The following is a 23,521-nucleotide window of genomic DNA, read 5'->3' as shown; positions in this document are numbered from 1 at the left end:
TATCGTGCCACACCTGCTGTGACACAGATCTCAGTTTTTGCAGTCCTATCTGAAGGACCGCCCCATTTATTTGCCTCTTACAACAAGCAAGGGGTATACTGATCGAGGACTGACAGTTAACGACAAATTCACAAAAGGTTTGGTGATGTCCTATCAAAATTCAAAAAAATGCTCAAAGCGATGCAGTGGAGATTTCAAAACTGGACGTGTCCCTAGCAATATGCATCTCTGAATCGAAAGTTTGTAGAGATGAAACTTAAATAAAATTCTTCAAAAAGACCTTATCAGTTGATGTTGTAAAGTACATGTATTAGGTATGAAGAAAATAAAGTCTTTGAAATCTGTATTACTTCTTATTTATTGTAAACTATATCAACAAAGTTGAAAAATATTAAGTTTATGTGGTAAACAAATGATATCTGATGATTTTAGATCTCTGTTTTTAGGCGGTCGCTTTTTAAAATCACACTTAATTCAATTAAAAATGTTCATATTTCTTGTATTCGCTCGCCTCATAATTTTTATCTCCAAAATTAAAAATAATATTTGTAAAATAATTTTGCCCTTTCGCCTCACTTTTTTTGTTTAAAAATCCGAAGAACTATTTTACAAATTGGTGTGGCCAATTATCTAAACAATTCATGACTTTGACAGATGAAAACAGAAATGGACAAGTACATTTCATAAATTGATTGTCTCATTTGCATCTAATTAAGTTTCTATCAGTTCAATTCCTATATCATATCAAGAAGTCTTATCCTATTCCCACATATCATACGCGTTTTACTTTATTCTAACAGATCATTGGAGTTTTACCCTATTCCCATACATTATAAAGAGTTTTACCCTATTCTCACACATCATTAGACCTTTACCCTATTCCTACACATCATCAGAGTTTTACCCTATTCCTATACTTACCCTATTCCTACAAAGCTGGGATATAGAGTACCAGTCGGAATTTTCTCCCAGTTTTATTTTGTAGTTACATAATTTGTTGATTTCTGTCAGTCGACATTTCCTGGTGAAAGAAAAATACAAAAGATAAGTTATATCTTAATCGTCGGGAGACAACTTTAAATATGCTGATTCAAGAACAACATTGTATCTTTTAACATTTACTGCTACCATTATGAACATCACAATATAATTTCCATTTACAAAACCATGCCTTTAGCCAGGACTTTCCAATGTGGGTGAAAAGGGGGGGGGGGGGGGGGGGGGATACTTGCCATTATGACCAGGCTTGAGCCCCCAGAAACCGTGGCTCTTTATCAAACAGAAAAATCCTGTATTATAAAACTTCCAGGGACATCTCTAAAATCATCTCAAGTTTTAATTCTTCTTGATGAATTAAATAATTTCCCCCATAACACTTTAAGCAGGCTTTCATAGGAAACTGGATATGTCCCTGCCTGCAGAAGAGTCAAATGTAGGAAATCCATCAAAGTATAGCATTGAATGTGGTATAGAAGGATGGACAAGGGTTCAGATTGTATGTTACACACATTTAGTACAATGAAGAACTCAACAACAATCCTTTATATATTTTAACAGTCATAAAATAAATACATTACTTTTTCTATGTTAAAGGGACACAACTCCATCAAAAATCAACAAACCAGAACAAAACTCAAAATCAATCTGTAACTCACTATATACATCTGCATACAAAAAATCAGTTCAATATCTCAAGACATTCAGAAAAAAGTACGGAAAACTGGTTGTAATAGTAATTTTTCAAAGTCAAAGGGGCACAACTCTATAAAAAATCAACGAACTACCACAACATTCACCATCTGTAATTCATCAAATTGAATATACATCTGCATACAAGAAATCAATTCAATATCTCAAGGTGTTTAGAAAAAAAAGTTCAGAAAACTGGGTGTTGCGGAAGAATGGAAGGGCAGAAGGATGGAAGGACAGAAGAATGAAAGGACTGAAGGATGGACAAGGGTAAAATTATATGCCCCAAAGTCTTTGTGGTGGGGGCATAAAAAAATTTGAAAGGGGGGCTCATGTAAACCACTCATTGACCATGGGTATGATGAGGACCATAGATATAGGGCAGACCATGGGTATGAGGAGGACCATAGATATAGGGCAGACCATGGGTATGAGGAGGACCATAGATATAGGACAGACCATGGGTATGAGGAGGACCATAGATATAGGGCAGACCATGGGTATGATGAGGACCATAGATATAGGGCAGATCATGGGTATGATGAGGACCATAGATATAGGGCAGACCATGGGTATGATGAGGACCATAGATATAGGGCAGACCATGGGTATGATGAGGACCATAGATATAGGGCAGACCATGGGTATGAGGAGGACCACTGTATGATGACGGCCCAGGGTACAAGGATGGATATTACAGGATGAGGCGAAACATTCAAAACAAAAATAACAGCTTCTTTGGTACAGATAACAATTTCAAACAAACGTTGTACCTTGGATAGGAACTGTCTCCCGGTATGGGCTCTATGGTCAGGCTGTTACTGGCCACGCAATTCTTTACTTGTTCTGCCAACTACAAAATCAAACATTCAGGTAAATAGAACTCTTGAGATTTTATGATTAATTATCATCATATAGCGTCCCAGTATGAACATTTCAACGAGAAGACACGGCATAGAAAACAAAGCTCCTCTGATAGAGTAATCTTGGCAGAAAGAGAATGTGAAAATAGAATTAGCCAATCAGTGTGACATTTAGTAAACAGAAAATTAGCCAATCAGTGTGACATTTCGTAAACGGAGAATTAGCCAATCAGTGTGACATTTAGTAAAAGGGGAATTAGCCAATCGGTGTGACATTTAGTAAAAGGGGAATTAGCCAATCGGTGTGACATTTAGTAAAAGGGGAATTAGCCAATCGGTATGAAATTTAGTAAACAGAGAATTAGCCAATCGGTGTGACATTTAGTAAACGGAGAATTAGCCAATCAGTGTGACATTTCGTAAAAGGAGAATTAGCCAATCAGTGTGCACTTACATGTATAATTGAAACCTTTGATAATACTTTGCAATTAATAAGAATTTGTTATTTGTTAAATCAAAATTCAGTAGATTGCATGCAAAGGTGTGTATGACATGCATTGTGTTGAAGAATATAAATCCTTTTGAATATAGTTAATTATAATTATGGTTTACTTACTGCCACATTGGAGAAGTTCAGACAGGGGCCGATGTCCTCTACATACATCCTGTTGAGGAAGGCCGTGGTCAGCTCCAGTGAGGGGTTCTGTCGCCACTCCACAAACTCCTCATAAATCGTACTGTCAATCTGTCAACAGAACTTAGTCAGCATCACTCCATACAAAATATGTAAGGATTGAGTTTTTAACGTCACACACAAATGTCCAAGATTCCATTCTGATGAAATAATGTATGTTTATATGTTGTAGTCAATCTGCTTAAAAATTTTGTTTTAAAATGAACATTAAATAATGAAAATGCGATATATTGTGGCACAAAATATATGGTTTTTGTACCACAATACGGAACAATTGTTTGTGTGAATTTGTGGTTTATCGATATCATGTAATTATTGACTGTTGATGAGGTTGACATCTTGATTTATCAACCATGAGCATGTGATATTCACTGCTGGCCTTGATGAGTATCACATCTCTTGGGTTAATAATTAGAGATGTCAGCCTCATCAAAATTCAATAATGCATTGCAAAACATTGTTACACCTCTAGTATGCAGCATACGATATACATGTACTAGACAGAATTATAAATAAATACGCAATACTGCAGAGAAATAAACAAATGTTTCAAATGTCTTAATATACACATACATCCAATGTTACAGCTGTAGACTTTATTCAATTACACAATAACGGTAGAGAATAGTCCACTTCTCATTCGTTACTTACGACTGTTAATGCTGGTTTAACGGACACAAAACCAGCGACAACTTCTCATTCGTTACTTACGACTGTTAATGCTGGTTTAACGGACACAAAACCAGCGACAACTTCTCATTCGTTACTTACGACTGTTAATGCTGGTTTAACGGACACAAAACCAGCGACAACTTCTCATTTGTTACTTACGACTGTTAATGCTGGTTTAACGGACACAAAACTCGAGTTTTACCAGCGACATGATAACACGTTAACAAATGAGAAGAAAGTTATTACAATTCTAATGCAGTTTTTGCATCTTATTTCGTCAAATCTTGTTTATTTGTTACAAGAAATACATCACAAATGTTTATGCTTGACGTTGTGCTTTTTGCGTTAATTCTATTATGACATCACAATGGAAAGCATTTTGTCGTGTTAATACTTGTTTAACTGCTCAAAAATCAGTGCCTTAGCCAATCAAAATGCAGATTACAAAACAGTTGCATAAGAATGCTATTTCAATAATCAGTTTTTCTTCAGTTACATTTATAAACATTTAGAAATATTCACTGTTAGTGTTTAATATTTGCGATAGATAAAAAGGTCATGCAGAATTAGAGTGTAGTATTCTTGCAGGATAGCAAGCCACTGACCCAAGGATTACTGAAGAGCTTCAATACACTTATAAATCTCTGATTTCAAAAACATAAATTCTAGCCAATCATCTAGCCTCATTTCAAAACCTGACTACAATCTCAAGTACATGTGAACTTGCAATCATTAAATACATGGGATGAATAAGTTTTCACACAGATTCAAACAGATCAGAATATTAGTTCAAAGTCTAATATTGGTAGAAATAATTAACTTTTCACACAAAAATCATAATGCAAAAGAGAATTTGAACATTTTCAATAAGATTATTTTTGATGAAATAGTCTTGAAAAAGAGTCAGATTCATTTACATGATGAGTGTATAGATCTGAAGTAAATGTGGATATATGATTCCAAAATCTTGCATATCTATTATGTACATAAAAATTAAAAAAATATTTACCGTATTTTCAAAATTGTCGGTCTGTTAGAGAAAACGATGCAAAAAGGATTTTATACACAACAAAATGTCAATACAAGGACTGTTACAATGAAAATTGCTGTAATTTCTCTGATACGTGTGAATTTCCGGTGTATCTCATCCCTCTTTCGATTCATGTCATCATTTCAAGCTTTTTGTAAGCTTTAGAGATTGGCCTTCTCTCGGTATAATAAAATACACAAGATATGAAACAAAAATCCACATCAGTGTAAAATCATGTATTAATAGGCCTCATTTATTCAAAGATTGAAGCGACCTGTCTATAATCGGAATTAAACATGTAGTAATTTCGCTTGTAGCAATGCTACACTAATTCATACGATATAAATTGGTTTGATGAATGCTGATTAACCAATAAAACAGCACATTACAGCTGAAATAATCAAAAGTTCAGTATTTTAAAAGGCAGTTTGGACTTGCACATTTCAAAATAGTTTAATCAAGGCCACTGGAAAGGCTAGGAGCCGAGTTTGTTCTCATGCCTAAATGTCCATTAAACATCCTACTGATAAAACATTGTTCTACCTAGTGCAGCATAATCAAACAAATTATGAGATATGACCAGATCTGCCCAAAATGACCCATGACCTTGCCTGAATGGACCCACGACCTTGCCTGAATGGACCAACAACTTTGCCTGAATGGACCCACAACTTTGCCTGAATGGACCCACGGCCTTGCCTGAATGGACCCAAGACCTTCCCGAATGGACCCAAGACCTTGCCTGAATGGATTTATGACCTTGCCTGAATGGACTATCAACCGAAATCAACTGTCAACAAGAGGCCCATGGGCCACATCGCTCACCTGAGTCACCTTGGCCCATATCTGAAGACTTTCCATATATATTTGCATGTAAAACCTTAGTCCCTATTATGGCCCAAACTACCCTCTGTAAACTTGAATCTACACTATGTCAGAAAGCTTTCATGTAAATGTCAACTTCTTTGGCCCAATGGTTCTTGAGAAGAAGATTTTTAAAGCTTTTTCCTATATTTGTATGTAAAACTTTTACACCCCCCCCCCACTTGTGGCCCCGTCCTACCCCCCGGGGGCCATGATTTGAACAAACCTGAATCTGCACTATGTCAGAAAGTTTTCATGTAAAAATCAGCATTTCTGGCTCAGTGGTTCTTGAGAAGAAGATTTTTAAAGATTTTTCCTATATATTTGTATGTAAAACTTTGATCCCCTATTGTGGCCCCATCCAACCCCAGGGGCCAATGATTTGAACAAACTTGAATCTGCATTATGTCAGGAATCTTTCATGTAAATCTCAGCTTTTCTGGCTTAGTGGTTCTTGAGAAGAAGATTTTTAAAGTTTTTCCCTATATATTTGTATGTAAAATTTTGATCCCCCCTTGTGGCCCCATCCTACCACCGGGGGCCATGATTTGAAGAAACTTAAATCTGCAATATGTCAGGAAGCTTTCAGGTAAATTTCAGCTCTTCTGGCCCAGTGGTTCTTGAGAAGAAGATTTTAAAATGACCCCACCCTATTTTTGCATTTTTGTGATTATCTCCCCTTTGAAAGGGACATGGCCCTTCATTTGAACAAACTTGAAAGCCCTTCACCCAAGGATGCTTTTGGCCATGTTTGGTTGAAATTGGCCCAGTGGTTCATGAGAAGAAGATGAAAATGTGAAAAGTTTACAGACAGACGGACAGACAGACAGATGGACGCCGGACAAAATGTGATCAGAAAAGCTCACTTGAACCTTCGGTTCAGGTGAGCTAAAAAAACCTGTTTCATCCTTGACAAATTTGTATTGTTCCTCTATGTCGACATTTTGACCTGGACATTATTAAAGATAGGTGGACATATTCATTCTTCAATTTCCTAAAGAGTTGTTCATGGAGTTACACATACAGCAAAAGATAACTATAAATAAATACGAGATTCTGACCTCTTTACACCTATCGGCCTTGGCCTCTTGCTGGGCCTCGACTTCCTGTCGAGCCTCCTTTGTAAACTCGTGGTGACTCGTGGAACGTCGGTGGGTCTTCCAGAACGGCTTACTGGATTTCGGTTTCTCTTTTTCGGCGGCGATGGTGGTGGCAATTTGAGGATGGAGGTGCTTGTTTGGTGAGGCGGGGGTAGAAGTCAGGACCAGCTGCTTCAGGGCCACCACTTCAGCCTGCAGGACCTCAATCTATAAAATCATTGGGACCTCAATGTATCAAAATATTGGGACCTCAATGAATCAAAATATTGGGACCTCAATGTATCAAAACATCGGGTCCTCGATGTATTAAAATATCAGGACCTCAAGGTATCAGAATATCAGGACATCAATCTATCAAAACATCAGAACCTAAATGTATCAAAATGTTGGGACCTCAATGTATCAAAACAGCAGGACCTAAATCTAACAAAATATCAGGTCCTGAATGTATCAAAAAATCGGACCTCAATGTATCAAAATATCAGGACAATAATGTATAAAAATATTAGGACCTCAATGCATCTATACATCAGGACCTCAATGTATCAAACATCAGGACCTCAATGTATCAAAACATCAGGTCCTCAATCTATCAAAATATTAAGACTTTAATCTATCAACATATCGGGATCTCAATCCATGAAAGTGAATTATATCATAAATACCACATCATATGAAGGAAAATGAAACAAAACAAATTTTTTAAAAAGGCAAAAAAAACCCCCAAAACAAGATGTGTTTGAAACACTGATGTCCTCAGATTAAAACACAGTGGAACCAGGTCAAAGGTCAATGTTAAGATCAAAAGGTAAAAGATATAAGTGTTAATGGAAAGGTCTTGCCAGAAGGAATACACATACTACATACGAAAGCTCTACCTCTTATGGTGTAAAAGATATTACCAAGGTTTAGTTTTTTGCCAGACAGACAGATGGACAGGCCAAAAACTATACGCCCCCAAATCTTTGATTGTGGGGGCATAAAAAACCATATACATACACTTTTAAGCTTCATCATTCAATACACGAGATACATTACCTATTAGTGATTTTATCATTTGATACACGAGATATATTACCTGTTGGTGAGTTTTATCATTTGATACACGAAATATATTACCTATTAGTGATTTTATCATTTGATACACGAGATATATTACCTGTTGGCGAGTTTTATCATTTGATACACGAGATATATTACCTGTTGGTGAGTTTTATCATTTGATACACGAGATATATTACCTGTTGTTGAGTCTTATCATTTGATACACGAGATATATTACCTGCTGGAGGGCTTCCTTCAGCAGTTTCTCGGAGTGCATCCTTTTGATGTTGGCATCCTGAACCATGTTATTAGCTTCCTGTAAATACATCACTTGTAATTAATTGTCCATGTAGATCTCAGAATAATCATAACAGCATATAATATCGAAGCTGATTAACATTAATTGTCCACGTAGATCTCAGAATAATCATAACAGCATATAATATCGAAGCTGATAACAGTCTCCATGTCAATGTGTGTGAGGAGCTCTTTAGCTATAGCAAACCTTTTCAATTCGTAGAAGCAGCAAAAACGATTTTTTAAAACATTCTTTATCCCTGCCTAAAACAGATGTGAATGTATATTACATGTATGTTGAATACTACCCAATAATGACATATCGCCCTGACCTCAAACAGATACTGTATATATTGTATACTGTTGTAATGAAATATCGCCCTGACCTCAAACACACACTGTATATAATGTATATTACCATAATGACATATCGCCCTGACCTTTAAACAGATGTTTACAGTGTAAGTAACATACTAGTTAATTTACTGCCTGTACTAAAATGATCTCAAAAAACATATTACCTTGACCTGAGATGCATTCTAAATTTGCTGCAAAGACTTCACATGTAGATATCTATCCCCATATATTGCCCTCGCTCCAGATACATAGATTTAATGCCTTGACCTCAGGTATAATCCTATTGCCCTGATCACACTTACAGATTGTCTTGACCTAAAGTCTGTACATTTCTACTATTGACATATTGCTCTAAATTCAAACCCTGGCCTCAGGTACATTCTCTCATTACTAGTCAGATATGTACTGATAAACAAACCTACCCTCACCTCACACACAAAACATTAACTGTATACTATCCTGATTTATTGCCCTGACACATATCTTTTGCCCTAACCTCAAACAGACTGGCTGTGAGTTCTTCCAGCTCCATCCCCATCTGATCCCGGACCTTCAGTAACTTCTCACATTCCTCATCCTTCAACTTCAGCTCCTGCAGAGAAACAACAGTATATAACATTTTTAGTGATTGCCCTATACATACAAAGGCACAACAGTATATAACATTTTTAGTGATTGCCTTGAAATTATCCTTCTTCATCTAATCATTACAAAAATGTGTACAAACTTTGTTGATCCTTGCCTCATAAGTACTCTTTTTAATCTGGCCAACAAGGTGCTGACATGCAGACACATTGTGTCCTATGATAGACAGAATCTGACACACAGACAGACAAAATCTGACACACAGACACACTGTGCCCTGTCATATGGTCGACAGAATCTGATATACTATTGATGACAATGATGAATTTTTATGTATGACAATTATTTCATATACATATACATGTAAACATGCTAGATAAACTCCAGGATATCATTTTAAAAAAAAGATTGATGTTAGCTGACACACATTAAGCCTAAAGGTTTATATCACGACACGAGTAAATCTACAGGAAAGTCGTCACAATGGTGATTATCTATAGAAATCATTCTATTGTAATAATTAAAGATAAAATACACACAGTTTTTTAATTGGACTTTATATTGAAAATCAAATTTACAAAGCATTGGAACGCTTCAATATGAATCAAAAATTCTCGACGGGACAACCAACGAAGCCTTAAATGGAAGAGACAATTATAGCATTTTAAGACTTAAACATCATTATCATTCAATGTTATCCTTAACCGTCCAGTCAGTAATGAATAAAGTCTTAATTGGATTATTGATTCACTAGATCCGTAATGAATTAAGTTTTTGATTGCTTCATTATAATCCTTATTTACACCTAAAGCCATACTCAGTGAGTGAACTTGCTTTACACTGATTTATTCTAGCGATCATTAGTGACAGGCTTTTTGATTGGTCATTCATCTTGTCAGCAATGACTTATTTCTTTCTGATTGGTTTATTTATGCTAATTTTTTATCCATCTGATCAGCCATTATACCTCCTAATCAGCAAACACTTCACTTACTACAGCATACTTGTGTGTAATAGGAAATCAGATTTCCTCCCAGGATACCAGCCATTCACATTGTCAAGTACACACAAATTACTGCTGTCTGAGTCAATTCACAAAGTCCATTATGGACCAATAAGTCAGTATTTTCAGTCATCAATAAGTCAGTAATTTTAGTCATCAATAAGTCAGTACATGTAATTTTAGTCACTGATATTTTTCAGATATTTGTGCTATCATTTTATTTATTTTTTATAAGTTATATGCTATATGACAAGTGAGTGTTATCAGAGCAGTCAGTTTAGTTCTAATTAGTACCTTGCTAGTGAAACAACCGTGTGCTTTATTTTAGAGGAGTCAGTTTAGTTCTAATTAGTACCTTGCTAGTGAAACAACCGTGTGTTTTATTTTAGAGCAGTCAGTTTAGTTCTAATTAGTACCTGGCTAATGAAACAATCGTGTGCTTTATTTTAGAGCAGTCAGTTTAGTTCTAATTAGTACCTGGCTAATGAAACAATCGTGTGCTTTATTTTAGAGCAGTCAGTTTAGTTCTAATTAGTACCTGGCTAATGAAACAATCGTGTGCTTTATTTTAGAGCAGTCAGTTTAGTTCTAATTAGTACCTGGCTAATGAAACAACCGTGTGCTTTATTTTAGAGCAGTCAGTTTAGTTCTAATTAGTACCTTGCTAATGAAACAACCGTGTGCTTTATTTTAGAGCAGTCAGTTTAGTTCTAATTAGTACCTGGCTAATGAAACAACCGTGTGCTTTATTTTAGAGCAGTCAGTTTAGTTCTAATTAGTACCTTGCTAATGAAACAACCGTGTGCTTTATTTTAGAGCAGTCAGTTTAGTTCTAATTAGTACCTGGCTAATGAAACAATCGTGTGCTTTATTTCAGAGCAGTCAATATTTACACACAGTAAGTTCCTGGTGCATGCTTAACATGTCAGTTGTATGTTATCAGAATAATTATCAGAATAATTAAGTTACATGTTTTTACTGTTTCTATCACATTGCCAGTTTGATTACATATACATTTCATTTCATCAGTTCATTCAGTAAAAGTGCATATCTGACTATTATAGAAATACCATCTCATTTCCTAGAACATGGAATAGCAGAATGTATATAAGCATTTCATTAACTCCTGCGAAAAGAGAACTGACTTCATAATACTGGACTTCCAGATCAAACACCACTATTTACAGCCAAGGTCAGACAACTGGCATTCCATTACATCAAATCATCATAAACACGTCTCTATTTTGAGGATTCTATTTCTTGTTTGCTAGCTAAGCAATTTAAGATCAGCCATATATTTCAGATATCCTAAATCAAAATCACTATTGTAGGCAAAAAGGTAGAACAATCAATTTTTGTTGGATTCCAAGTCACATTGGTAAAATGGAGACAATGCTGCGATTTTAAGAAACACTTCAGTTCCAAATTCCACATACGGACCTTATAAACCTACAATGAATGACTGACAGACTGAGGGGAGTCTCCGTGAAAGAAATATATTACATGGGGTAAAAAGATATGTACGAAATAAACAATCTCAGTTTCACTCACGTAAACCAAATAATTTTAATTTTAAACTGACAAGATGCTGCGACTATCACTAGAACTTGCATGGGCCATTCTAGGTTGACATATTAATTTGCTTATAACCAAAAATTTCAACCAGACTGTATATTGACTGCTCGGAAACAATTAAACAATCATATGGGGTCGTTGTGACCTGCAGCTAAGCCTATTCTGGCTGTTCCAAATTATTGGGTCAATGAAAGAACTCTTTAATTAAGAAAAATGTCCAAGCCATTTAAGATGTTTACACGAGATCAACTTTAGGAATAAGATTTAGAATTATGCATTTACGATTTTATTAAATTAACATTGTTGTGTCAATAAACATAATTATGTCCATGGTCCGTCGGATGGGATGTAAAAAAAAAATCCTCCTTCCCTGGTGTCAGGGATCACAATTAACCTATCTGACATGTAAAAGACTGCCGTCATGGTGTCTAATAAAAGAATCTAGGCTTATTACAAGCTGCCACAATGACAGAAAAAAACCTTCAAAACCAGACACTGGTTTCACTTCAAAACCAGTATATGGCTAAAATACCGCCACTTTGACTTAAAAATCTAAACAGACAAATCCTTCATGAGCATGCAAACCATTGCTACTGGTCTTGTTGTTGGAATACAGACTACCTAAGCTATCTCTCTCAGACTAACTAAGCTATCTCTCTCAGCCTAACTAAGCTATCTCTCTCAGACTAAATGGTTCTAAGGTTGTGATAGATGAAACTGAAGTCTCATATTCTGTGAAGGGAAAACTATAATTTGATCAAGAGATCTCAGCATCTGTCCTGTTGTAGAAGTCACAGTACAGACAGACAACAGACTGATAGTGAGCGAAGCTCGCGTCGCAAAGCGACGCGACAAGCTCGCTCCAATGATTACACATATGAGTCACGTGATTTGCTCTTCTTCAGCTGAAAAAAGATGAGTATTACCCATAATGCTTCTGGAAAAATGTCGCCGTCACTGCGGTATACTTCATTGACAAACCCGTAATTAAAATAATTAGATTGTTTAGAAAGTACCATAAACGTTTTTAAATTCCAGATAAGCTTTCTCATAGCTTCAAACATTTTGTTTTTGCTTGGTTTGAGAAAAGAAAAAAACATTGCAGCTAATATGACGTCACAATATAACTTACATCCACCACGTTATATTTCCCGCGTTAGATGAAGAGGCGGATAAAATGTCTATAAGTCGTGTTGCAAGATTTTAATGGGCTTCGCTCGTCTCAACGGTCACACCGTACAACATATTATAATGACTGACCCATTAAATCCCTAAATGAACACAGCATAAAAATCACATGATCATGATCGTGACTGAATATAAAAGCAATATCTCTGGGTCAATTTTCATGCAACAATTGAGGATGCAGACTTAACATACAAATGTGAATATGACTTTTTCTCAAGGTCATTGCACTACTGACTATCAGTGACAGACTAATAAGTATAATATGTGACAGGGCATCAGGAAATCTCTCTCAAGTCCAGAGAGACTATTCCCTAGCATTTGTAACAGTATGAATCATCTATTTCTAGTCTGAATACATACAGATCTGCTGTATACTGCAGAATTCAGTGTCTGACATGTACTGCTATACTGTTTTTACCTCCTGAGCTTTAGAGAGTTCCTCTTGTAGCCTGCTGTATGCATGTTCCTTGACATTTGCCATGGTCTGGCTGCGTTTGCGGAGACGCACTTCATTGGGCAGGACCTCTGACATGGCGTGTCGTAGCTCGCCTCGCGGCCGGTTTCGTAGTTCAACAGCTGACGTATCCATGTCGCCCTCCTCGGGTCTGAAATGTACACCAAACACTGCAGCTACATCGTAACACAGCATAATTAGTAAAAATCGTAATTTACTCATGAAAAGGATTTATTTTATTTTCATAAGGCCAATTCAACTTAATTGATAGATTATCATCCCCGCCCGCCCCTCAAAAATTGTCCCGCCCAGAATTTTTTTATTTTGCGAAACTTGCGATTTGCGGAAAATTTTCATGCCCGACTCCAGTATTTACATTTCTTGTTTATATTTCCGGTATAGCAACGTGAAACCCATGTGAAGGAAATAGATTATGGTTTTCTTAATTTCTCGCGTTAATTCTTACAGGAGTAAATTTTAAAGAAGTTATAGGTATAATATATCTTTCTATGTTTGAAATTAAAGCTTAACCTGGAATTCATCTGTGAAATGAGCATAGCTTAATATCCATCTGGCATTAAATGATGCACTTCTGTTGACAAAAACTCGTTTGTCATTAATATTTTTTCTCAGAAAATAAAAATTAAAAAATTAAATCCTCCCACCCGTCCCATACTTTTTGGTGCCCCTGGATGATAATAATCTACTTATTAAGTTGAATTGGCCTATTTGCTAAATATGTATTACATATCCCCAAATGAACTAAACGTTTGAAGTTTAATTTTCATATAAGAAGCACACAGCAGAGTTATCTCCCTTCAGTCATGGGAAAATTGTCTCCCTTGGGGTTTAATAATCCACCTTAAATTTATAACTGACCATGGTCAGAATACTATCATACTTAGTATATAATTATATATTTATAACTGACCATGGTCAGAATACTATCATACTTAATATATAATTATATATTTATAACTGACCATGCTCAGTATGATGATGATTTAGAGTCGCTACATCACAAGAAATAAGAATTAACGTATCAACAAAGCTTTGATTTAATGATATTGATGAATGTTGAACAATATTACCAGAACCATAGAAGACTAAGTAGCATTGCCAAATGTTTTTGAGGTGAAACATCAGAAAAAGAAGATCTCACAAGAATTCTAAGATAGAACAACTAATTTAAAGGATGCCCTCTCCTATTTATAAACTGTGCTTTACTTTCTATAATCCATTCATATCAGCGGGCAAAAAAAATCATGTATAAAGCTGCCTGATGGATGCAAAGCTCATTAAGCAGAAATGTTAAGTTATATCAAATACAACTGAAAGAATCCATTATATATCTATTCTAGTGAAGAGTTGCAGAAAATAGCTGTAATTAAAACTCACAATCAGACATAGTAGTAAATCACTGCACACCAACTGTTATCAAAAACTCACAATCAGACATATTTGTTAATCACTGCACACCAACTGTTATTAAAAACTCACAATCAGACATATTTGTTAATCACTGCACACCAACTCTTATTAAACAGCAGTCAATCAACAGTCAAGTCATTATATATAGAGAGACAAATGAAGGAGTCCCTGCCGACACTAGCCAGGCTTAATTGGAATTAGACTTATAGGGGCCACCTCAACCCCAATGTGGGTCCTGGAACTTAGCCCTAGGTTATTAGGAGATATGATGCATTAACAAAGTCTCAAGGAGAGGAAGGGTACCTTGAATTGACTTTAAGTTTATTGAAATTAAAAACAAATGGACAATTACATTTGGCTATTCAGAATCATTAGAACATTCTTAGAGGTACATCAGAGTGCTGCAGCTTCATTAAAATTCACCGAAGATAATTAAAGACAAACAGGAAAACCAGCAGACATACATTCAGCATATACCCAACCACCACTCAGCATACCCAACTATCACTCGGCATACCCAACTATCACTCGGCATACCCAACCATCACTCAGCATACCCAACCATCACTCGGCATACCCAATCATCACTCACTCAGCATACCCAATCATCACTCGGCATACCCAATCATCACTCGGCATACCCAATCATCACTCAGCATACCCAATCATCACTTGGCATACCCAACCATCACTCGGCAATCATCACTCGGCATACCCAATCATCACTTATATACCCAATCATCACTCGGCATACCCAACCATCACTCGGCATACCGAATCATCACTCGGCATACCCAATTATCACTCGGCATACCCAACCATCACTCGGCATACCCAACCATCACTCGGCATACCCAATTATCACTCGGTATACCCAACCATCACTCGGCATACCAAACCATCACTCGGCATACCCAATCATCAATCACATCTGACTGAAATTCTACATGCATTTACATGTACAACAAAACAATCACCCTCTTCATCATCAGTTACATAATATTGCAATTAATGTGCATGTATTAAATCATAAATAAAATCATCAATCCATCGCACACTACATTTGTGTGCTCTCTACATTTGTATGCACTACATGGAATGTCAACCTGGAGACTAAACATAAACAAGAGCAAAGCTCATGCTGCAGACAATATGTCCAATAAAGCAGAAAGAAGGATTCAATCCAAATAAACCAAATTATTTGGTAAAAAAACAACAACAACAGTATTCCCTTGACACAATTACTCTCTTTATAATATATTTAATGATATTAATAAAATATTAATTAGTTCTAATATAACTACATTCTAAATACACTTTGTATTCATAAAACTCAAGATAGATTTCATTCTGATAAAATATAACCTGAGAAGAAAAATTATTACTTAATATCAAAATGTCCTGGACATTAACAAACTACGGTGAACACAATTACACCAAGTTTGATGACCTATCAAACCTATTAGTATTGTCTACCTATGACAGTAATGGCCTTGACCAAGAAAAACAACAGACATCTTACTATCTGACACGGGGAATGTGTGTACCTATATCAATGGATTGTAATAACTCTTATCAACAATCCCTCCTGACGGATCATTGGATAACAGATCGAGACACTACATCTTAATACAACCCGTCTACGACAGTTATACAACCCGTCTACGATAGTTATACAACCCGTCTACGATAGTTATACAGTCTGTCTATGATAGTTATACAATCCATCTACGATAGTTATACAGTCCATCTACGATAGTTATACAGTACATCTACGATAGTTATACAACCCGTCTACGACAGTTATACAGTCTGTCTATGATAGTTATACAGTCCATCTACGATAGTTATACAGTCCATCTACGATAGTTATACAGTACATCTACGACAGTACATCTACGACAGTTATACAGTACATCTACGATAGTTATACAGTACATCTACGATAGTTATACAGTCCGTCTACGATAGTTATACAGTCCATCTACGATAGTTATACAGTCCGTCTACGACAGTTATACAGTCCATCTATGACGGTTATACAGTCCGTCTATGATAGTTATACAGTCTGCCTACGATAGTTGTTTATATATGTGTATCAAGTTGTCTATGATGGTTGTTTTTAAAAACATGTGAATCTAGTGGGATTTCCTTAAGCTTTAATCATCACTACTGTTCCTATATATAATGCTTTGCATCAACAAAATTACCAATGTTAAGTTTGACCTTGACCTTCCACAACAATAAGACTTCTTTGTCTAGTCATTGGGAGCAAGTGGGACGTCGACCCATCAATTTTGATTATTCTACCTTTACAAGTACCCTAGCCTTATATATAAGTACAGTGTTTTATAATAGTACCAAAAGGTAATTTAACTGAAAGACAAACAGATTTGAAAGCAGATGGAATTGCAGACATGCAGGCTGCACTCTGTAATATTATGATATGACCCCGGGCCATCTCCATGTAAAGGTTAAAACATGAAATAAGCCAAAATTTGGATTCAGAAATGTGAAACATGCATGCGGCTATTACTATATAATTAGATTACAGTAAGGGGTGGATCAAACTGTTGGTAGCACGGTTGTTGGATTCTCTGTAATTTGCATAAAAGACATTGGACTGAAAGTGGTAAATGCTGATCCACATGTAATTGTGAAAAAACCCTGTGTAGATGAGTCGCTTAGCCTAGCTCATATATAAATTCATCATGTCCAGCCACTCAATGTTAATGGTATTTATTTCATCTCTTCATTTTAAAGTAGCCTTATTGGTTTACAAAGTCCAAACAGTACGTGCCATCAACACCACTCCATTGTTTTAGTGGAGTCCGTGATTTGAAATTTCATTACCTTATCGCCCTGTCACTACCAGTCAGTATCACTACATAAATCTCTCATTTATTGCCCTGATAAGTGGCTCTCTGCCATTTCCTATAGCTACTCGTGGATAATTTCAATGACCCACTTCAAAATAAACCTTCCCATGCATCTATATTTACTAAATGAAATTTAATACTTTGATGTATGTATATAAAACATCATTATTCTATAAAACTATGAGACTGCAGTATGTCCCACAGTACTTTATAAGTATCATAATTACAAAGGCCCCAAGATCAAATCCCCCTTATTCGAAACAATTAAATTCAATCTGAACCCGGGTCCAGCAATAAACTACTTGATAAGGATACACATAAGCCTTCAGATAAAAGGAACGCATCACATACAAATGTCTCCTAACCTACTCCAACTCAACCCTACAGATATACAAAACCTTTTCATTAATGGAGCATTTTAAAAGTCAAATTTCCATTACCTAGGACATAAAGCTGTTAAATTCGACACATTTCACAACTCACCTGAGACGGAAAATAAAGATATCATTTGCCCTATTCCCATTGGATGGCACATGTAACTGATCATGAATAAACAGATCACATTTTCCTGCGATGCCAGCCATAATATTCTCCAACTTATGATTCAACCAAAACTCCAAACTGTTCAGAAACAGAATATTTCCATTTGGAATATATCTTATTCACTTAAACAGTTTTGTGTCAGATTAATGGTCTGAATGAAAAGCTCCGACTCCAAACTTCCATGTGTACATATTTAGGACAGTGTCAAATCACGACCTCCACAGTGCAATACAATACAACTTCGATTTCATGTTATGCGGACTAAATATAATTCACTTCCTGGTGCCACGCCTCCTGTCTACCAAGTGTGTATAATCCTTCTGTATGTGTGTGTTACATGACTTCCTCTGTAACCCTACACGTACGTATTATATATATAATTATATATAAACATCAGGGATATTCCCGTCTAATTAATAGTCAGATTTATCACGTCTTGGAACACATAACTTATAATCAGCTTCACATAAATTGTTCTTTCCAAGGAGATTATGATAGAAATAGATAGATAATTATAATTACAAAATGAGGTTAATTAGTCATCACTGATGATGTACTACTAAACACATACACGGTACACAGCTACAATACAATGAACTCTCAGACTATCTTATTCTACTATTTCTTATGTAACTAGTGCCTTCATTGTGCAGGGTGCATTATAACAATGAGCTTCGCTGTATGTATATATATGATATTCATTGTCCTGATCACCTGCTGAAATGTGGAAGTTTACCAATTCAAAAAGTCACTGCACACAAAACCACAGGCACCTGGCCTTCTGTCCAGTCACCACCCCCAGTCAGATCCAACCTCCTAACCCCCACCATAAAAGCAACAGTTTCCTGTGGAGGGAATAACTTCACCTGTATTCTATTTATTTTCACAGTTTAGTGGATGTTGATTTAGTATTAAATCCGTCAGTAACTTTATTGTGGGGGCAGGAGCTGTATAAGCTAGGAGTATGAACTTCTGTAGATTTAAAACTGGATGAAATTCAGAAATATGTTTAAAATGGGAAAAAGAAATATCCTAAGCTGAATAAGTGTAAAGTTTTGATTTGAAATGTGAATACTGTATAATTCAAAGAGCTCTCTAATGAATTATCCTTCACCTCCATTAAATATAGTGCCAGTATTGCCATTGTTTCTGATATATACACAAAATAGAACTTGTCAAAATTAAAACAAAACTTTTAGTACTGGATGCAGAAAATTTACACTCATTCTGTCAGTGTTGATAGAGAAATTATGAATTAACACTCATTCTGTCAGTGTTGATAGAGAAATTATGAATTAATATGTAATTTGGTTCAAATGGTCATTCTGGTCATTATAAATCTTTAATCATGAATTTAACAGCAATGCTTAAAATTCAACATCAAGAATAGATGATACAATTAATAGATCTAAAATTCACTCTTACATCAAATATTTGGTTTTTTTTTTATTTTACACGGAAAATGTGTAAATTCTACCGCATATCAGGCATATATAATAGCCTGTACTGCACGACATAAACACCTTCATCAAAATTAAACTGCTGTATAGAAAAACTGAAAATTATGGAAATCATTTATATACATATATTTATAATATTTTTTTGTTGTTGTATTTCCAAGCTGCATATACGTCACTTCGTAATGAGCACGTTTGTTCTCGTAACGTGCAGGGCGATGTACACAGAAAAATTATGGCCCGTATTACATGCACTAATAATACATGATGAATAGAACTCCTCACACTAATTCTCAGTGAGAGTGATTGATGACAATTACAAACGATGTTTCTTAATTCCCTAAACAGGTAACATGAGCAGTGTTAACCTGCTGATACACACAGTCCCCTGTACACCTCACAGACCCCCAGTTAGAACTGTGTATTGTTTACTGTACTGTTTACGACCTCGTTAAAGCTCGTCAATGCTGACAGGAGTTATTAGGAATTTGATTATGTGTTAAGGGCTATCTCTTGTCAGAACACTATAGGTTCAGAGTTCTTCTGATCATAATTAAGATCAAACCAGACATTTTGTCCTGCGCCTGATGGGCATTGCTGCCGGCCAGAAAGCCTCAAAATCAAGTATTCAAACCGATATTTTCTGTCTGAAATATTCAAATGAGTGATTATGAAATCCAAGCTGTAATAACAACATTCATCGCTGTACAGATGTATGTAAGACAATGACATTTTAAGAGAATCCTCTTCGTGTAATTAACTGTGTTAAATTTTTTTACAGGAACAAATTAAGACACTCTATCTAATTTTGTATAAATAATTATTAACTTAATTACAATTATAAACAGAGACAAATACCTTCTTTTTTTTCAAAATTCCAATTTTCACAACTTAATTGACATATATATCTACTGATCTAAAGGGTACAAGTAGGCAAGCGTTATCTTATTGCTAAACCTGTTAGATGATCAAATTATTTCAATGACTGACATATTAATGGAACTAAATTCACATCATTTTGACCAGCACCCCAACCCCACTCCTTAAGACTAAACGGGGTGAATGCTGATCCAAACTGATGAAGATACACGTATGCTATGCATTGTACACTATTTCTTCTTTACCATTTCTATTGTTTATTCACAAAATAAAAGTGTCCCTATTAAGTCTTTAAATCCCACTATAAACACATGTAAGTGTCTATTTAAAAAGTAGATTTAAAAAAAATTCAAGACAGGTAATCAATGGCCAGCAAACAACAGAAATTTATGGGAGTTTTTACCCCCGCCCCTTCCCACTACCACTTGCATTTCAATTTTTTCAACATCTATCTTTTGATCTTTTATCTAAATGCATCATTAATTTGTCTACACCCCTTCTACATGTATAGAGCCACATTTAAATTCATTAATAACTTCAAATTGCTACTTTTGCTGTTAAAGGTGCTTATGTAATTCATATAATTTAAAAGGTTACATGCCATTTTTTTTAAAAATGCTATTATGCTGAACTTATAACCAGACAAAAACTGTTAAGATTAATTAATGAATTAATTAACTTACATAACATACTGCACCATTGTCAACATAGCGGTCCGTCTCTACATCTCAACAGAGTGTGCCAGACTTCACACGGTACATCGACAACAATAACAACACTTCCCTACGTATCGATTGTCAGGGATTCCCCCGGGGGCTCCTCCAATACACACACAATACATATAAATAAAACACACACCGTCAACTGTTTACCTGTTACAAAACAACAGTCACACAGAAATTGACAATTTAAATAACTGAAGTGTATATATCATAAATGACAGGAAACAAGAGATGGGTCTTCACCTTACGTTCCCTAATCAGGGAAGCTATTTCAGTGAGCTAGTACTGATGAGAGCTTAGTTACAGTCTCTTATCATGGAGCACCTTGCATTAATCAAACATTTAAGTACCATATAACACTGGGGTAACATGTACCAAGCTAATGATGGCACCCACAGAGCTGTAAGGACTGATCTAGCTTAATTCACATTGAAAAAAGCTAAGGGGGTGGGGGGGGGGGGGAGAGAGGAAAAGGAGGGAGAAGGGGGTCGATGGAGAAGGGGGTCAAGGGAGAAGGGGGTCAAGGGAGTAGGGGGTCGAGGGAGTAGGGGGTCGAGGGAGATGAGAGATAATAGGATGAGAGGGAGAAAAGGGATGTCAGAGAGGACCGGAGGGGAAGTGACAAGGGGTGGGGGGTGGACCCTAATGTTCAACATGATCACTTCCCCGCCCCCATGTATATATGTGTGAGGTGGAACGCAGTCAAGTACGGGAAGAATGTCCTGCAAAGTCAGCAGGGACATATTACAGTAGAATTTCTCTAGATCGAGACACAAAGTCAGCAGGGACATATATTACAGTAGAATTTCTCTTGATCGAGACACAAAGTCAGCAGGGACATATTACAGTAGAATTTCTCTAGAGACACAAAGTCAGCAGGGACATATTACAGTAGAATTTCTCTGGAGACACAAAGTCAGCAGGGACATTTCAGTAGAATTTCTCTAGAGACACAAAGTCAGCAGGGACATTTCAGTAGAATTTCTCTAGAGACACAAAGTCAGCAGGGACATTTCAGTAGAATTTCTCTAGAGACACAAAGTCAGCAGGGACATTTCAGTAGAATTTCTCTAGAGACACAAAGTCAGCAGGGACATTTCAGTAGAATTTCTCTAAAGGCACATGGTTGTTAAGGAAACATCAGTTTATTGCACTTTTCTATAGCAAATTAGAATCTACTTAAATAAAATTCAACATGAAAATTAAGATTGCATGCGTTCCCAAAGTGTGCCTGCAAGTACAGGTACTGCTTTTCACATTACTTGTACACAAGAAAAGTGTTCATGGTGAGATCTGTAGACATGAAAGCAATGGAAGCTTGGGTTCTGCTTAATCAGTTTTGACAATCAAGCAAATTCTCCACACTTCCATCGGTGTTATTCCCCGGAATTACAAGTAACATCGTCAAGTCACATTTATTCCTTACATAAAACTCCCAGTACACATTGAGTGCATTATGTTGTCCATTTCCAAAATATACACTCCCAGAGTCCCTCCAAATGACTATACCCTTGGTTTATGAATAAGCATTAGTCTGATTAATTATTATGCCATATCACATTATACATGTAAATCAATTAAGTTACAAAATACACCGAATTTTGTGATAGCACCAAGAATTAAGAAGGAATAAGACACCAGTGAGATTTGATATGGAAGAATTAAGAAGGAATAAGACACCAGAGAGATTTGATATGGAAGAAAAGTGCAGGATATATACAGGGATATTTTGAAATTGAAAACCTTCAAATTTACTTTATTTAGTCAAAAAATGCAGTTTTAGTATATCTGATAAAAATTTAAAACCCCAGCTGGACTTGACCCGGGGCACAACCTACAGATAAGCAGCTGACATGTTATCCGACTTAAGCTTAACCCAGCTACTAAGCTTAACCCAGCTACGCAATCAAATTTAAAAGGAATATACAAACATTGCATATATTCACATTTTCATTCATGTTTTAAAAAGGAAGTCAGCCATTATGATGATGTAGTACACCTCCTTAAAGAAAACACATTAGATTTGAAAATGATGCGGTTGCTGTGTTGCTCGTTAGTGATGGGAGATGAACACCATAAATCCTGAAATTAATAGGATCTTTTAGAGTTTGTGTGTTAGAAATCACATTACGTTCTGTATATCATGGGTTATTTGACACTGTTAAATGAGAGCAATATGTATTTCTTACCTACTT

The 23,521-nt window shown here is 35.9% G+C and overlaps 1 protein-coding gene across 5 annotated transcripts in view; it reads right to left on the bottom strand.

Annotated features, from left to right (window-relative positions):
- Window positions 1–23,521, bottom strand: part of LOC125674921 (rab-3A-interacting protein-like) — a 34,661-nt gene that overhangs the window by 6,528 nt on the left and 4,612 nt on the right. For 2 of the 5 annotated variants that reach the window (XM_048912288.2, XM_048912290.2), the window contains 8 exons: window positions 13,380–13,566; window positions 9,107–9,202; window positions 8,195–8,272; window positions 6,874–7,119; window positions 4,928–4,948; window positions 3,169–3,297; window positions 2,463–2,542; window positions 922–1,021 (listed from right to left, as the gene is read on the bottom strand). In XM_048912288.2, coding sequence (XP_048768245.1) covers window positions 922–1,021; window positions 2,463–2,542; window positions 3,169–3,297; window positions 4,928–4,948; window positions 6,874–7,119; window positions 8,195–8,272; window positions 9,107–9,202; window positions 13,380–13,566 — 937 coding nt within the window. Of the gene's footprint in view, window positions 1–921; window positions 1,022–2,462; window positions 2,543–3,168; window positions 3,298–4,927; window positions 4,949–6,873; window positions 7,120–8,194; window positions 8,273–9,106; window positions 9,203–13,379; window positions 13,567–18,208; window positions 18,579–23,521 lie in introns of those variants that run through there. The other 3 variants (XM_048912289.2, XM_056159418.1, XM_048912291.2) reach the window with 2 other exon arrangements.

The sequence above is a fragment of the Ostrea edulis genome, chromosome 3 (assembly GCF_947568905.1).
Source record: "Ostrea edulis chromosome 3, xbOstEdul1.1, whole genome shotgun sequence".
Taxonomy (NCBI): Eukaryota; Metazoa; Mollusca; class Bivalvia; order Ostreida; family Ostreidae; genus Ostrea; species Ostrea edulis.
This window is presented reverse-complemented; position numbering and strand designations above follow the sequence as displayed.